This window comes from Aedes albopictus, chromosome 3 (assembly GCF_035046485.1).
Source record: "Aedes albopictus strain Foshan chromosome 3, AalbF5, whole genome shotgun sequence".
Lineage (NCBI taxonomy): Eukaryota > Metazoa > Arthropoda > Insecta > Diptera > Culicidae > Aedes > Aedes albopictus.
The window spans coordinates 347,321,994-347,340,534 of record NC_085138.1 but is presented as its reverse complement, the minus strand read 5'-3'; the positions used below and the strand labels follow the sequence as shown (position 1 = coordinate 347,340,534).

Below are 18,541 nucleotides of genomic sequence, written 5' to 3'. Positions count from 1 at the left end.
GGAAGAGTCCAATTTTAACCACGAAACACTTTATAATACACATTTTTTGGCACTAACATGAAGTGTACGGGATGGCAGTGGACTGTATCTGCGCTGGCCACGTTGTGGTGCTCGCGTTCCGCTCAGGAACCGAGCCGGGTGGGAGCAGGAACCCTCGCGTTCCTTCCCGGGATGATGGCCGGAGGTTGGCCTGGCTTCGCCTCATGAAGCCTTGGTGGTTGAGCTGGACTAGCCTCTGCTAGCAGCAACCTGAACAACTCATAAGCCTTGATAAAGGCTGTGGTGGAAAATTGATTTCCGAACAACTTCAGGAAAATCGTCTCCAAATAACTCAGAGGAAAATTAATCCCGAATAACTCTGGTGGAATTGGGGATGTTTCGGATGCGCGGCGACTGAATAAGCAAACACGAGAGAACTTCGCTTAAACTACTGTATTTAACATTTCTCTTCTAATAACGCTTTATTTCATCCGATGTTCACTCGTTGGCGGTCCGAAAAAAACTGATACTGCCGCCACGATGCGCACTGTATTTATAGCCCCGATCCTACTCGAGGTGGAGCCACGCGCCGATCACGCTACCAGCGCACCGCCGTTCGTTGCTGTCGACGGGATCATGCGGTCCGCACGTGGAACCCAATCGTTCTCCTTCGCTTCGGCTTCGCTCTCGCTGTTGTGTGACTGTCTCGACGACGGATGAAAGAATTCTGACGCTGGTTGCTGTTCGGCCGTCAATTTTATTATCGCCGCTTTGCTGTTCAGCACTCCCTTCGTCGTCGTCGTTCGTTCGTCGTTGGTTGGATGGGCGGAGCTCTCGTGGTGCAAACTGTCGCCGCCACTGCTAGACGCTTCTTCAGTTGGCTGCTGTCGAACTGAACATTCTCCCCCCGGCAAAAAGTGGAAGTTTGGAAATTTGGATCATTGTCCAAAATAGGCAAAGGCGCAAGCTTGTGTATAGGTCGTCTAAATGTACCAGTCTTCGTTCGAACGTCTACCACTCTTACCAGGTTATCGGCTCCCGGGTGTACCCTTTCTACCCGACCCAGATTCCAGCACTGTGGGGGCAAATTGTCATCCTTCAGGAGAACAACCATTCCCGGTTGAATGTTAGCTTTCTGTTTGGTCCATTTGCCTCGCACTTGTAATTCGGTAAGATACTCTCTCGACCATCGTTTCCAGAAGTGCTCGCGAAGCTGTTGTATGTGCTGCCAGTGGGACAAACGATTGGTCGGGATACCTACTACAGACGGTTCGGGAATTGCTAATAGCGGACGGTTGGCAATAAAATGTCCAGGTGTCAACGCTTCAGGTTCCGTCGGATCGTTAGATTGGGAATAAAGTGGTCTCGAGTTGAGGATTGCTTCAATCTGGCACAACAGGGTGGATAGTCCGGAGAGTGTTAGGGAGGTGGATTGGTAAACCCTTTTGAGCACTGTTTTAACTCTTTTCACACCGGCCTCCCAAAGCCCTCCAAAGTGTGGCGCATTTGGGGGAATGGTCTTCCAAACAATCTGCTTTGCTTGGCAATACGCGAAGATCTTGTTCTGGGTCGTCTCCTCCTTGAATAACCGATAGAGCTCCTGCAGTGCTGACCTAGCTCCGATGAAATTGGTCCCGTTATCGGAAAAGACTTCCTTCGGATATCCTCGTCTGGACACGAATCGTTGAAAAGCCGCAAGGAACGAGTCTGTGGACAGATCTTCCACGGCTTCCAGATGCATGGCCTTTGTCACCATGCAGATGAAGACACAGATGTAGCCCTTTACCGGAGTCGCCTTTCGAACTGACTGCTTGACGTAGATTGGTCCGGCAAAGTCAAGCCCAACCCTCTCGAAGACTGGCGCTGGGTTAATCCGATACGATGGTAGGTCTCCCATTTGCTGATCAATTGTGGTAGGATTCGTCCTAAAGCAGGTAACGCAGGTTCTCAGCACCTTTCGAATTGTCGATCTCGCGTTGATCAACCAGAAATGTTGTCGCAAAAGGTATTGTACCATGGAGTTTCCGGCATGGTGATTCTCTCGATGGACGTCGCTTATCAAACCGTGCACGATGGGGTTGTTGCTTGGTAATATTAGCTGGTGTTTCACTCCGAATGGAAGCTGAGACTGACCAAGCCTACCTCCAACTCGCAGTAAATCCTCGTCGAGAAATGGTTTCAAATTGTTCAGACGATGGTTGGGTTCGTCTGCTCGTACACACTCGATCTCCTTGGCAAACTCCTGATGCTGAACGGCTCCAACGATCAAATTTGATGCCGCCCGTAGTTCAGGAATAGTGAGATACCGGGACATCACTCGGTCGGCCTGCTTCTTTCGAGCGTTCGAAATGAAGCGTAGCATGTAGGCAACAATCCGTTGGCATTTCCGGAACGAAGCAAACTTTGTCAACACAGGGAATTCCTCGTAGTTCATGACCGACAGTGCAGCTAGCTCAACCCTGAGTTCGGGAATTTCGCAATCTTGGAGTGACTGTGGCCGCTCTTCTGGGTAATCCACGAAGCACAAAAACTGAGGACCATTCCACCATTGCTCGTTGTTAGCTAACTCTCTTGCAGACTGTCCTCGAGATACAGTATCGGCGGGGTTCTGATCCGTGCGAACATATTTCCAAACGTGACTAGTATTCGATGTGATCTCTGTGACTCTGTGGCGGACGAAGGTTTGGAGATTGCCAAGCGGTTTGTGTAACCATGCCAATACAACTTGACTATCCGACCAGAGAACGATGGAACTGAAGCTCATCTCCAACGCTGATTCGACCTTACTAATCAATCTTGACAAAAGAAGGGCTGCTAGTAATTCCTTTCGAGGGATTGTCAGGGGTGAAATCGGTGCAACTTTAGACTTAGCGCTGACCAACTTCGTCGATGCGCTGCCATCAGGGAATATTGAGCGAACATACACGCATGCCCCATACGCCTTCTGGGACGCGTCCGCGAATCCGTGCAATTCGTACCGCACCACCTTGTTCGATAACACATGGCGTGGAATGCGAATTTGCTCCGAAGTTGGCAGTGACATCAGAAAGCTCTCCCACTCGTTCAGGAGGGTATCGTCTAACGGATCATCCCAATTCAGCTTGCTGATCCACAATTTCTGCATGACTATTTTTGCCAGTACCACCACTGGAGAAATAAGTCCGAGCGGATCGTAAATCTTGGCAATCTTGGACAGGACTTGACGCTTGGTGGGTCTGCTGGCCTTTTCTGAAGGGGATGATCGGAACAAGAACTCGTCTGTGGAAGGATTCCACATCAATCCCAAGGTTTTGATGACCTCGTTGAGGCCACTTTCGCTGAAAGATGCGCAGCTGTCTCGATCTTCACTGGGAATGGGCGATAGGAGCTGACTAGTGTTGGATGACCACTTGTGAAGGTGCATTCCACCGGACTGGAGCAAGGCTATCAGCTGATCTCGAAGCTCACATGCTTGTAGGAAATCGTCGGAACCAAAAAGAGCATCGTCTATGTAGACATTTTTCTCGACAACAGCGGAAGCGAGCGGAAAGGTTTCTCGTTCATCCCGTGCAAGTTGCAGCAGAGATCGTGTGGCCAAGAAAGGGGCTGAGGCCGTTCCGTACGTCACAGTAGTTAGTTCAAGAACACGTAGTGGGTCTTGGGGCGACTTTCTCCAAAAAATCCGTTGTAGTGGAGTGAAAGCGGGATCTACGGCAACCTGGCGGTACATTTTGGCTACATCGGCGCTCATAACGTATCGATACCTCCGGAACCGTAGGATGATAGACAACAAATCGCTCTGAACGTTGTATCCGGTCATCAAAACATCGTTGAGGGACAATCCGGCCACCTTTGCAGATGCGTCGAATACCACCCGGCATTTTGTAGTTGTGTTCGATGGGCGGAGGACGGCATGGTGGGGAAGATACCACTTCAGAATTCCAGGAGAATCGTCGCGTTCTTGGACCTCCCGGCAGTGCCCAAGAGATTCGTACTCGTCCATGAAGGCATCATACTGGGCTTTTAAATCTGGATGACGTTGTAGTTTAGATTCCAGCATGAAAAATCGTCGCAAGGCCATGGTACGGGAATCCGATAGTTGAGATGCGTTGTCCTTCAATGGGAGGTGAACGATGAAACGACCGCTGTCGTCTCGACGATGGGTTGATGCGAATTGCGATTCACACTGCTCTTCCTCACTGGACAGAACCACCTCTGAAGACACACCTTCAACTTCCCAAAATTTCTGCACTAGTTCTTCAACGGGGTCAACTCGAACGGCACAGGAATTCAGCACAAGATTGGAAGAACAGTCAGGCAACTTGCCCCCGACTAACCAACCAAGCTTAGAGTCGTGAAGACTAGGGAGATTATCGTCTATTTTCAAACACCCTGGTTTCATAATGTCATAGAACCAGTCCATTCCAATGAGCAAATCAACGTGGCAAGGTTCATGGAAGGATGGATCAGCCAGTCTGAGACCTTGAGGAAGTTCCCAATTCTCCAAATTTATCTTGACCAACGGAACCTGACCAGTTATCTTCGGCGAGACCAAACAATTCAACATGAAGGAGAAATCGCTGCATTTAGAGTGGACATTTATGGTACATTTTTGCCTGATTGTCGACCTTACACTGCCTATGCCTGTTATCGGAACACTTACTTCTTCCACTTGAATACCAAGAGTATTGACAAATGATTGGGAGATAAAACTCACCTGAGATCCGCAGTCTAGCAGGGCTTTGCACACACGAGGCCGCTGTTGATGGTCCATAACGTTGACAAGGGCAGTGAGCAACACCACCTGGCTCGCTGGGTTCACCGGGTTGTTAGAATGCGCTGCTGTCACTGATGGCTGGTTCTCGGCCGACTGCTGTCTGACAGCCGACGCCGCCGGTTGGGCTGATCCTGGAACTCCATTCGCTGAATTTTCATTCGCAGGCTGCGACGAGATTGCACCACCTTCCAAATGGAGCAGGGTGTGGTGCCGCTTGTTGCACTTGGAGCACGACTTCTTCGATGGGCAGTTCTTCACACTATGTCCACTTCTCAAGCAGTTGTAGCACACGTTCTTCTGTTTGACTTTGGCCAGTCGATCACTCACACTCAAGCCGTTGAACACAGAGCACTTGTACGTCACATGGCTTTCATCACAAATGGTGCACCGCTGATCCGCTGATGGAGGAGCTGTCGCTGCGTTGGCATTGGGAAACGCCTGCTTCCTCGTAGCTGGTTTCGCCGATGTACGCTGTGCCTTGGCTTCTTCATCCGTATCGCGGCATCTCTCCAGAACTGAGACGCGGTCTTTCAGGAAATGTATGGTGTCTTCGTAGTTTGGGAGTTCTCCTCGCTTTATCGTTGACATTCGATCGAGTGGCGTGTTAAAGTAGGCTTTGCCGTGTACGGACGCGTGTTGTTTTTGTTCGCGTGTGTCATATCAAAATTTCGAAGTAAAAATGATGTGAGCCTCAGTTTTTATACCTGCCAAAATAGGAAGAAGGAAGCGAATGAAGCCGTCGAAAACCATGAGTCTAACATCGTTGCCCGATGTATCTGCAATCCCCTGGGCCTGGAACCAGTTCCGTTCATTTTTTTTTCGTGTTCTCTCTTGGATGGATCAAAAAGTGCAAGATGACCACCAAAACGCTATGTAAGCTTTGTAAGAGCAGCGCATAGTTGCAGGTCAAACGACAGCTGGTTGAGAAGCAGAAGCTTGCCGGTAGCGACAGTCTAACCCGGGAGTGGTCGCGTCGTGTACTAAGTACACGCACCTTGTTAAAAGTACCGCTTGAACGTGATGTAGCTGAGGATGACTGATGACGCGACTGGTCGAGGGCTTCAATGAATCTCGAGAGCTAACTATCTAGAAGAAAGAAAACGAACGACACCTGCAGTACGTGACCAAGACTACCTACGTGTTGAGGCTGATGGGAGACGAGGTTAAGCGGGACACGATTCGGGAGAAGATCATGATCGGCCGGACAAAAACTACCATGCAGCCGGTCAAAGTTGCCGCTTTCGGAGTTCATAAGACGAAGATGACGTGCATTACCTTACGCATTCAGGAATTGGAGAGAAATTTTGGTGAGATCTATCCTATTTTACCTTCCATTTATCATGCATTATGATATTGTATAATTTCCATTTTTATATTGCGGGGTTCACACACACGGGGAGGGGTAGCCTAAGGGAGCTGAATGAACTGATGACCGGACTTAAGTTCGTGGAGTAGCCAGTCTTTTGTCATGAGATAGCAACGTTTCGTTGACTACCGAAGGAATTCAGGGATTTTAGCTCGCCCTGCTACAACAAACCATCAGGTAGATCATTCCCTTCCGGAACGATTCTGCAGCCATAGGTAATCCTTGCGCTGATGGTGGGTACACTTTCATCATCATCATCATCATCTCCTCGCTTTATCGTTGACTCCCACAACTTCTTCGTGGTAGGATCCAGTGCACGGGCGATCAGGTGGACGACAATGAGCTCAGAAACACCGGTGAACTCTTGGTCAAGGAACTTCAAGTTTTCCACGTGACTAGTGGTAGACTCGACCAAGGATCGCAACTCACCGAAATTCTCCTTCGAAAGTTTCTTCACTCCAAGCAGTCCAGCAATATGGATGTCGATCATTCGCCGCTGATCCTCGAATCTTTCCTCCAGTAACTCCCAGGCGTGGGCGTAGTTTCCATCGGCAATCGTCTTCACGTCTATGATTCCCGCCGCATCACCGACGAGGGCCTTCTCAAGGTGATACAGCTTGATTCGAGGTGCTTCATTGGTACGGTCGACTGCATCACGGAACATGATCTTGAACCGTTCCCAATTCTCGTACCTCCCGTCGAAGGTGGGGATGGCACGAGGAAGAGATTGCTGGATGACCAACGGTTGCTGGTTCGCCGGTGGTTGCACTTGTTGCGCCGCAGGTGGTGCGGCTTGAGCCTCGAGAAGGGTCTCGAGCATGATGGACACCTCTTCGTGCAACGTCTCGAATTGCAGGAACTTCTCGTTCTGTTCCTCCTTCTTGTTCGAAGGAAGAATCGCCACTATCTGCTGGTGGTGCTGATGGTACTCGTTGTAGGCACTTTCCACTTTCTTCACGTACACTTTCACTTGAGCGGAAGGCAGCTCAGCCTGGTCCGCTTGGGCTTGGGTCAAGATGTTCTTGATGCGCGTGATGTTACCTTGTGCCATGCCACGCAACAGTACAAGAGTGCTCAGATCTTCTTCACTAGAGCTGGCCATCTTGGACGACTTCATTGGTGTGTGCTTCATTTTCACTGAATTACTTTAGTTCACTTCACTTTAGTTCGTTATAGTTCTCACTAACTGTCACTTGTTCACTTATTGTCTTTGTCTTTCAATCACTTTACTATCTTCTCCGTGTTTGCCTCCAATCACCACTCATCCGATCCAATCACCGATCACCGTCGATAACACAATCGGACACTCGCACTCGAACATCCAGCTCGAAGGACCAAATCCATGTACGGGATGGCAGTGGACTGTATCTGCGCTGGCCACGTTGTGGTGCTCGCGTTCCGCTCAGGAACCGAGCCGGGTGGGAGCAGGAACCCTCGCGTTCCTTCCCGGGATGATGGCCGGAGGTTGGCCTGGCTTCGCCTCATGAAGCCTTGGTGGTTGAGCTGGACTAGCCTCTGCTAGCAGCAACCTGAACAACTCATAAGCCTTGATAAAGGCTGTGGTGGAAAATTGATTTCCGAACAACTTCAGGAAAATCGTCTCCAAATAACTCAGAGGAAAATTAATCCCGAATAACTCTGGTGGAATTGGGGATGTTTCGGATGCGCGGCGACTGAATAAGCAAACACGAGAGAACTTCGCTTAAACTACTGTATTTAACATTTCTCTTCTAATAACGCTTTATTTCATCCGATGTTCACTCGTTGGCGGTCCGAAAAAAACTGATACTGCCGCCACGATGCGCACTGTATTTATAGCCCCGATCCTACTCGAGGTGGAGCCACGCGCCGATCACGCTACCAGCGCACCGCCGTTCGTTGCTGTCGACGGGATCATGCGGTCCGCACGTGGAACCCAATCGTTCTCCTTCGCTTCGGCTTCGCTCTCGCTGTTGTGTGACTGTCTCGACGACGGATGAAAGAATTCTGACGCTGGTTGCTGTTCGGCCGTCAATTTTATTATCGCCGCTTTGCTGTTCAGCACTCGCTTCGTCGTCGTCGTTCGTTCGTCGTTGGTTGGATGGGCAGAGCTCTCGTGGTGCAAACTGTCGCCGCCACTGCTAGACGCTTCTTCAGTTTGGCTGCTGTCGAACTGAACATGAAGCACCAACATGTTTTCTTCTAAATGGAAGAAACCATAAACCAGTTTTATGTTTTACTACTGAAAAATTCAAATTTGAAAAAAAGTTTGATTTTCAGAATTTTAGTTTCAATGCGGGGTAAAACGCGCCACTAGTAACAGCTAACGTCAGGATGGCAAATTGTGTACATATACTTGCGCGCCTGGTTTATTGTCAACTGTTATTGTTCGTGAATGGTATAGAGTCATTACATAATTATGGATCGCCTGTAATTATGGGTCAATTCCATGTAAACGTCATAGTGAGCTATTTTATCAGTAATTACTACAAAATAACGCATGGCCGTGTGATTAATGAACTTATTTATAGTAAAAATGTGCTGTTGCTTGGTTTCAACTTGTGTTCTACATAATTTGTGCCAGAATTTGGATCTAAATGGTTATTTTTATTGATTGATTGATTTGTCTTTATTAGAGAGACTTTCAGCCCTTGGCTATGGTTATTTTAATGTAAATAACTAGGGGTGGGCATTTTACCCCACACATGCCTCAAAAGTTTGGACCCTTGTAGAAAAGTTGTAAGGGTCAAATTCGATACTTTTTCTGCTTGGTACACAAATAATGGGAGTGTGCAAAACAGCTTGTGGGGATAGCGAGAAATAAATTCTTTTAAATGATGTAAAAAAGTGCTAACATTTGACAGGCTAAAATTACATCAAAAGTAACCAAAATCTTTTTTCGAAGTTTTTGTACAATTTTTTTAGTAAAAATATGTAAACTCTAATGTAAAGAAGCATTTTTATTCTTATTTTAACGATTGCAATTGAAAAAAGTACCGAACATAACGTGGTTTGCCTAAAACAAGGGTGGCGCAACTTGCCCCCTATAGGCGTTATGGCCGCAGTTCCCCTACCAACTAACAATGCTAGGTAGTCGTCGGCAAAACCATAAGTAGAAAAGCCGCTATTATTGAGCTGCCTCAATCTGCTACGAGATTCCACAAAAGCGGTGACAAGACTCCCCCTTGAGGGCATCCACAAACACCCAATTTCCTATTCCATGCTAGACGCAATGTCGAGAAGAGATATCGGTTTTTGAGCATTTCATGAATCCAATTGGAAATCATTGGCGATATACCATGACTCCGTGCGGCTTCCGATATGGCATCGAAAGGCATATTATCAAAGGCACCCTCGATATCTAAGAAAACACCCAAACAAGATTGCTTTTGAGCGAATGATTTCTCGATATCGTAAACAACCTTGTGTAAAAGAGTCACAGTGGACTTACCAGATTGGTAGGCATGTTGGTTCACATGAAGAGGCACGTTGGCCAGATGAACATCACGGATGCGATGATTCACAATGCGTTCTAAGCATTTCAGAAGAAAAGAGGCCAAACTGATAGGTCTGAAACTCATTGCTTCTTCATACGACGCACGACCCACTTTCGGAATAAACTTTACAATAATATCCCTCCAGGATTTGGGAATATACCCTGTAGCAAAACTGCAAACAAGTATTTTTTTCAAAACATGTTTGAAATGATCAAATCCCTTCTGAAGCAAATAGGATAAATCTCATCTACCCCAGGAGATTTGAAAGAAGCAAATCTATTAAGTGCCCACTCAATCGATTCAAAGTTTTGGGGGCACATCACTGCGATGAAAGTTTGACCGAGCCGGCGAGATGTAGGAAGCGCACTGCCGTCCGTCGGGTGATCTATCGACTCGTTGACCCATCATTCCAGGTGTAGGTAAGGATCACCTTCGTGTTGAATCGTCAAATCTCCAACTCTCTCGCTCTCGGTGGGGCATGCTCCCCATCGTATATCTATCGTGCTCCACGGCTGCATCACGGTATCGAACACGTCGTTGGTTATCAGTATTCGGTCATCTGTGTACGATGCATTAACGAGTCATACATCTATCGCAGACAGCTGGCATGTGTGGAGAAATACAAGTATTTCGGCTGTTGAGATGTCGCGTCGCTCGGTGATTGCTATCCGGACCAACTCCAAATAATTTGCGGTTGCAAACATGCTGCCTCCCCCAGAAATAACCATTTCTGGACTAATTACGAGCTTTCTTTGAAATTGCTGCCAAAGTGAGTCCTCAGCTCGCCCTGATCGCTACATCTGGTCCTTCGAACCGGATGGTCGTCGACGCGATTCCGACCACCCGGTGAAGCTACGGTTCCGACGCCATTCCTCCAGATGGCTATTCAACTAGGATATCGCCATCAAAGTTTTCCCTCTATCGCCATCTTTCCACGCTTGGCACTGCTGCTGATTGAGAATAATTGTTCAAGGCATTGACAATTGTTCTAGAAGGTGAGTGATATTCCAATCGCCCTTAAAGTGTATCGCTCGTCTACCGGGTCTTCTTTTGCTTGCATGATTGCATCGCCCTACTGGATATTCCTCGCACATCTACCGCACTGGGATCTCCGGTCGACATTCCCGGAGTTTCACCGGTCCTTCATCCGATCCTGCGCACAATAGAGGCAACCAAACGCCATTTCCTGAAGGGACGACGATACGTACTTCTATATAGCAGCACAAGTTGCAGCCATTGTTGGCTGTGTCCCATCATCATTAAACTCATTCACAGTGAGTCGTCGACGTATGCGAACCGATCTATCGCATCTACAAGGACGTTGCAGTTGGTGAAGCGGAGAAATAAAAACTACAAGGCACTTTATTGCCTTTTAAAAGGTAATTACCGCTCCATTTCGCTAGTTTCTTCTTTTCCGGGCTACCTGGTCTCAATTTGTAGATCCTGATTCGCCATCATGTCCGGAATCGAGCGCAAGCTGCGCTACTTAAATACGAGGTGCCGCAGCATATTGACGTCACTGGCCTCCATCGAGAAGTTCGTTGCGTCGTACCAAGAGGAGAGAGATGAACCCGAAATCGCCATACGCCTGGAAGCAATTGTGTCTCTGTGGACGGAGTTCAACAAGGTTCAGGCCGATTTGGAGACCACCGACGAAACCCCTGATGCCCTTGAGCAGTACCTCAAGGAAAGGATTGAGTTCGAAAACTCCTACTACAAGGTAAAAGGTTTTCTTTCCCAACGCTGCCCTACCCCTGCAAGTACGCCCACTCATAACCCCCCTGCCCAAAGCCATTCGAACCATGTAAAGTTGCCCGATGTGAAGCTACCAGTATTCACTGGCAACTATGAAACATGGCTTAACTTTCACGACCTGTTCGTGTCGCTCGTACACTCATCATTAGAGTTGTCGAGTATACAGAAATTTTATTATCTTCGGTCATCGCTTGCCGGAGAAGCCTTGAAGCTAATCCAAACAATACCGATAAGCGCGACGAACTATTCTGTCGCATGGAATCTTCTCATCGAGCATTTCCAGAACCCGAAGGTTCTAAAGCGCAATTATGTTCAGGCATTGTTCGATTTTCCGGTGATTCGCAGAGAATCGCCAGCTGAACTTCACTCGTTAGTGGAGAAATTTGAAGCTAATGTTAAGGTGCTCAAACAGCTAGGAGAGAGCACTGAATATTGGGACATCCTTTTGATCCACTTTCTCTCAAGCCGTCTAGATCCGGTCACTCGGCGTGATTGGGAAGAACTTTCCGCCACTCAACAAAACGTTACCTTCAAGGACTTGACGGATTTCATTCAACGTCGGGTCAGTGTTCTGCAGCAGATGTCCTCCAAACAACCCGAACCGCAACAAGCCTTTCAGCCTCGCAAGCCGCCAAATTCTCGCATTGGAAGCCACGGAGCCTTCCAGGAGAATCGTCCAAGGTGTCTCTTCTGCCCGGAAGAACATCCAATCTACATGTGCCAGATCTTCAGTCGCATGCCAGTAGAGGAGAAAGAAAAACTCGTCAAGCGACGTCAACTGTGTCGCAACTGCTTTCGAAAGGGTCACATGTCTCGTGATTGCCCATCGGAAAATTGTTGCAGGAGGTGCAACTCTCGTCACCACACACAACTGTGCACTACAACTACATCCAATCAAGGGAGATCAACAAACGCTGCAATCACAACAAGCGACGCCCGAAGTTCCAACCCAACCGCCTCTGGTGCCACCCCCACTGATCCACCGACGTCTTCTTCAGCATCGAGAGCGGCTTCAATCACGATGAATGCTGCCCACTCAGGAGTGACCAGTTGTAACTCTCAACAAACAACGCGATCCAAGGTACTTCTTGCCACCGCCGTGGTAATAATCGTTGACGATACTGGAAAGGAACATTTCACCCGCGCTCTCCTGGACTCGGGGAGCGAATGCTGCTTCGCAACCTCTCAACTATAGCAAATGATGAACGTCAAACGAACAAGAGTCGATGTGCCGGTCGCAGGGATCGGAAAGTCTGCATTGAAGGTGAAGCACCAATTCCGAGCCGTCATCAAATCTCGAAATTCCGATTACACAACTAGCGTCGATCTGCTTATCTTGCCCAAGGTCACCATGGACCTTCCATCGACGAACATTGACGTAACCCGCTGGGACATTCCCTCTAAGATCAACCTCGCTGATCCTGCTTTCTTCCAATCAAGCACGGTGGACATCGTGCTGGGGGCAGAGATTTTCTTTGACTTGTTTTCCGTCCCAGGGCGTATTACACTTGGCGAATCTCTTCCGTTGTTGGCCAACTCGGTCTTCGGATGGGTAGTGTCTGGAAGAACTGCCCAAAATCTGCCCCACACTTCTGTCCGCTGTAATGTCGCAACCGTTGCCGATCTACAAACCTACATGGAGAAGTTCTGGAAGATAGAGGAGGACGCATCAGCTACCAACTATTCCCCGGACGAAACTGCTTGCGAAGAGTTTTTCCAACGTACGGTGACTCGTGATGCTTCGGGTCGATATATAGTGCGTCTTCCATTCAAGGAGTCTATGGTCCAACGATTGGGAGACAACCAGAAATCAGCTCTACACCGGTTTCGCTTGCTAGAGAATCGCCTGTCTCGTGATGATTCGATCGCTCAGCAGTATCGGGAGTTCATGTCCGAGTACCTTCGGCTGGGCCATATGGCACCGCTCAGCTCCTTCGACAAAGAAGTTCATCCGAAATATTATCTCCCACACCACCCAGTAATTCGAGAGAGCAGCACGACGACCAAACTACGCGTTGTATTCGACGCGTCCAGTAAAACGAGCTCGGGCATCTCGCTCAATGATGCTCTTCTCGTCGGTCCAATCGTACAAGACGATTTGCGATCGATCGTAATGCGATCCCGCACCCATGAGATTGTTCTCATTGCGGACGCAGAGAAAATGTACCGCCAAGTGCGACACTTCCCCGAAGATTACGCATATTTGTGCATTTTCTGGCGCCTGGCTCCTGATCAGCCAATACAGACGTTTGTTCTTCAAACCGTCACCTATGGGACAGCATCTGCTCCCTTCCTGGCCACCCGCGTATTGAAACAGCTAGCGAACGATGAAGCTGCGAACTATCCGATCGCTGTACAGGTGGTGGAAAATGACTTCTACGTCGACGATCTTTTTACTGGAGCAGCGACAGCCACCGAAACCCTCGAGCTCAGAGAGCAGCTCGATGGCATGCTGTCAAGAGGAGGATTCACGATGAGGAAATGGGCATCAAACTGTGAAGCCGTACTGGAAGGCATTCCGCCAGAGAATCGAGCTCTTCAGCACTCAATCGACCTGGACCGAGACCAAACTATCAAAACGCTCGGCTTACACTGGGAACCGGGCACGGATCATCTCAAATACAAGATCGATATACAACTACCACCCAATACCATTCTCACAAAACGTCTCACGCTATCCTACATAGCTCAACTTTTTGATCCGTTGGGGCTAGTTGGACCAGTCGTCGTAACAGCCAAGGCCTTTATGCAAACTCTCTGGACTCTCAGGGACGAAAACGGAAAGGTGTGGGAATGGGATCGGGAGTTACCAGCTAGTCTGAAGGATCGATGGTGTGCCTACCATTCGGATCTGCCCACGCTCAACGAATTGAGGATAATTCGCTTCGTTCTTCAGCCCAACTCGCTTGAGATTGAGCTGCATGTGTTTTCGGATGCCTCTGACATCGGTTACGGTACCTGTGCCTATCTGAGGTCCGTCGACAGACAAGGTCAAATTAAAGTCGCTTTGCTTACTTCGAGATCGAGAATCGCACCACTGAAGCGCCAAAGCACTCCGTGACTTGAATTGTGCGGTGCTCTACTTTCCGCCGAGCTGTATCAACGAATTGCCGCCTCTCTCCACTTCTCTTTCACTACGGTATTTTGGACCGATTCCACGACCGTCATTAATTGGCTAAAGGTAACGCCCTCAACGTGGACCACCTTTGTGGCCAACAGGGTATCAAAGATTCAACATGCGACTCAAAATTGTGGATGGAACCATATAGCAGGACTCCAGAACCCCGCTGACGTCATATCCCGAGGTTGTCTGGCATCCGAGCTCGTCCACAACAAGCTCTGGTGGGGTGGCCCAGAATGGCTGCGGAAGGAAAAAGAATACTGGCCTGTTCCTGGACAACAGTGCGGATCAACTGATGATTGCAACAGCGAACGACGAAAAACTGCCGCAGTGTTTGCTTCTGCCACTACCACACCCTCGTTTATCGACGAATATACAGGAAAATTCTCCAATTACTCCAAAATGATCCGCACAACAGCATACTGGCGGCGTTTCTATTCGATTCTGCGATCACCAAAAGAAGATCGAACTTTCAGCTTCCTAACGAACGATGAACTCAAAACTGCCGAACATGCGCTCATACGATTGCTGCAACAACAGTGCTTTCCAGACGAGTGGAAGCGATTGCAAAGTGGACAGCACGTCGCCAAAGGCTCTCGACTGAGATGGTTTCATCCAATGCTCTCCTCCAACGACAACGTTATTCGAATCGGTGGTCGGCTAGGCCAATCTACGCTACACGACGACTTCAAGCATCCCATTCTGCTACCTGGTGCTCACCGGCTATCAACATTGCTTCTCGCATCGTATCATTTGCGACTGTTACACGCAGCTCCTCAGTTGATGGTAAACACGGTTCGCTTGAAATACTGGCTCTTCGGTGGGCGAAGTGCGGCACGGCAGGTAGTACACAAATGTGTCACTTGTGTACGGGCTCGACCGAAGCTGGTCGAACAATTCATGTCTGAGCTCCCAGCAGCTCGTGTAACGGCAGCAAGACCTTTTTCTCGTGTGGGCATTGATTTCTGGGGACCCATACAGCTACAACCACGGCATCGGCGTGACGCTCCAATCAAGGCATATGTAGCCGTGTTTGTTTGTTTTGCGACCAAGGCAGTTCATCTCGAACTGGTCGCCAACCTTACTACAGCCAAGTTCCTGCAAGCCTTTCGGCGTTTCGTGGCTCGTCGAGGCCTCTGCTCCGATGTTTAGGGTAAGGGAGGTATTTTGGACCCCTTTAGGAAGTGGATGAACAATTCAGCGGAAAAAGAAAGTTCTCACTTCAAAATATGGATAATTTTAGTAGGCATTACGTAGATCAACATGTTTTCTGTCGAAAAAGGCCAAACAGAACTCAATATTGTTGTAGTAAATACAAGAAATATCAAAACTCCTGAAGGATCTCGGGCTTCTATTTTGGACCACCTGATTTTATTTTGGACCACCAAGTGCACATATTTTGGCCCACCAAATTAAACTTCAATTGATTGATGAAATGAAAGTCACCTCAGCAAAAATTTCAACATAGTCAAAACTACGTGAAGTTTACATCTTTTCTATTCATTTTTTGAGGCAGGGAACGCTTAAAAATTACGTAACGGTAAACAAAGATAAAATTTTGCTGCAATTGCCAGTTTTTACGCATTGTTGTATGATGTTTCATAAAAAATGTTACGCAAAACGTGTATTTTTATACATGACGTCAGTCACCATGCATAAATTTCGTAACGCTTCATAGAAGTGAGAAAGTCTAGTGATTTTGCTAAATATAAAGGCGTTCTACACATATTGTAATGAGTGGAAAGGCCATCAAAAATAAAGTAATTTGAATGATACGTAAATTGTCAAACATACATTAGATAACACATTGTCTCAGTCATCTACTGATTGCCGAGAAGGACAACTGGATGACTGAACACCTGAAAATTTCATCTTGTCGAAAAGTTGTCAGGACACAAATCGAATCGAAATTTTTAACTTGGCGAAAAGTTGTTAGAACAAATCGAACCCACAACAATCTCATTGTAAAATAAACGTATAACAGCCCAGATCATGGGAGGTCCCAAGTTGGGGACTCCCAACTTATTCTATTTATCTGTTTTTAGAGTACATTACATTGGCATGAATATTTTCTCCTTTTAGAAGGAACTGGAGAGATGGATCTGACAGGTGGTCCAAAATATGTCCACATCTGATTATGTTGAACATATTTTGGCCATACCTCAAATCACCATTTTAGTAAATATTATCGCTCCACCGAGGTTAAGAACAGTTTATTTTGAGTTCTTACAAGGCCCTAACTACATTTACATGAAATAAATATTTATTTGTAAAATTTAATACCTCTTCGAAGCCGACTACAAATTTGTCATCTTCTTTGTTTTTGGTGCTTTTCTGTGCGTTTCATTGGAAGTGAAAACATTTTCTCTATTTTTGATACTGAACAGCATATTTAATTGACATCCAAAATAAAGGTCATCACATAGTTGAATACTTTTCGTGTTCCAATAAAAATTTACCAAGATTTAGTAGAGATTATGTGATAAATATCATAAAACTTTCTAGGTGGGCCAAAATACCTGCCCGGTCCAAAATACCTCCACTACCCTATACCGACAATGGCAAGAATTTCGTGGGCGCAGCGAACGAGCTCAAACGACTTGTACGGAGTAGGGAGCACAAAGATCAGGTAGCTCAGGAGTGCACGGAAAACGGCATCCGTTGGCACTTCAACCCTCCCAAGGGATCTCATTTCGGCGGGCTTTGGGAGGCGGCAATTAGATCGGCTCAAAAACATTTTGTGCGGGTCTTGGGATCACGACTGGTAGCGTACGACGACATGGAGACTCTGTTGGCTCAAATTGAGTGTTGTCTCAATTCCCGTCCTCTCACTCCCTTGAGCGAGGACCCTTCTGACCTCGATCCTTTGACCCCGGGCCATTTTCTTGTGGGATCAGCCTTAAGGTCTGAGGTCACGCTCCTCGTGAGAGAGAGAGGATTCTTCGATTTTGGGAACTTCAATCGTAATATCTCGAATATGAAGCCAAATATTACAATTTCCACAAGACAATCTCTTCAAAATATATTTTAGAATATTCAGTGAAAATTTCATGATCTTAGACTTAGCCAAATTTGAATTTATTAGAAAAGAGTAAACTGTTGTCAAAAGCTGTTTTCGCCACCTTGACACTTGTTTCTAATATTTGAAGTAGTTAGAGGCATTTGATCGCAAAATCGTCCCGACAATCTCTGAGGATATTTCTTATGATCATTTTAGTCCAAAAAAAAGTACGCTAACTATGATACATTTTTAGTAGTCTACATTTCATTTCAGTAAAAATCTAAAAATTGTGATGAAACTTCTCTCATATGAGAGAAATTATTTTCTCATTTTCTCCGCTCGTAACAGACAATCAAGAGCACATGGAATTGTGGTGGGGTTCAGGGTTACCAGGATTGGTCATGCGCATAACACGCATAGTTGCATTTCTAACAATAATATTTACATATTACATATAGTTATTTATTTCGCTTTAGAATATTTTTCATCTTTCTAAAGTAACGACCAAAATGGAACTGAGCCTGCTTTAGTTTTCTATGAGAACTTCCTCGGTTGTTGGTTGAGAGCTTACTTTGCCAATCGATCATTTTTCGTTTGTGAGGAATTCACTCTATAACCAAGGAAGTCCAGAATATATTATCCAATGAGAAAAGATCCTGGCTCGACCGAAAAAAGTTTTATTCCAATATCGTACTTCGTTTAGATAAAGAAGGCAACCCTATGTTGCTCACAATGATGATCCTCTGTATGTTGCTCTGCGTTTGCTCCTACGGTGCGTTTAGTGGAACACGCTTTGACTGCTCGAATATATACCAAATGCACAACTTACAAATACTAAATAATATATCAAGTTCGTTAGAAGTCAATTCACTTATGACTTTCCTGTTCAGATACACTGGGCAATATCTCTAAATGTATGCCCCATGGTATGTGGCCACTTCCAAATGTTAACCGAATTTTGTCATACGTCAATCAATTTGGATAATATATGAGTTCACAGAGCTTGCTCGAGGATTCTTGATAAATTTGAGAGTATTCCTCGATTTTTTGTGATTATTTAGAAATTCTAATGAATAGCGGTGTTTAC

General features: G+C 46.9%; 3 protein-coding genes across 3 annotated transcripts; 2 read left to right on the top strand and 1 right to left on the bottom strand.

Annotated features, from left to right (window-relative positions):
• Positions 1-572: 572 nt before the first annotated feature.
• Positions 573-5,323, bottom strand: LOC134290883 (uncharacterized). The gene is made up of 3 exons (XM_062858106.1): positions 4,676-5,323; positions 1,004-4,498; positions 573-863 (listed from the first exon to the last, which is right to left on the bottom strand). The coding sequence occupies exons 1-3, from the start codon at positions 5,321-5,323 to the stop codon at positions 573-575; spliced, it is 4,434 nt and encodes a 1,477-aa protein (XP_062714090.1).
• Positions 5,324-11,033: 5,710 nt separating this feature from the next.
• On the top strand, positions 11,034-12,527 carry LOC134290882 (uncharacterized). Its single transcript, XM_062858105.1, has one exon. It carries the CDS (start codon positions 11,034-11,036, stop codon positions 12,525-12,527), a length of 1,494 nt encoding a protein of 497 aa, XP_062714089.1.
• Positions 12,528-12,533: 6 nt separating this feature from the next.
• LOC134290881 (uncharacterized) lies at positions 12,534-15,480 on the top strand. The gene is made up of 3 exons (XM_062858104.1): positions 12,534-14,305; positions 14,552-15,355; positions 15,435-15,480. Exons 1-3 carry the CDS (start codon positions 12,534-12,536, stop codon positions 15,478-15,480), a joined length of 2,622 nt encoding a protein of 873 aa, XP_062714088.1.
• The last annotated feature ends 3,061 nt before the right edge of the window (positions 15,481-18,541 follow it).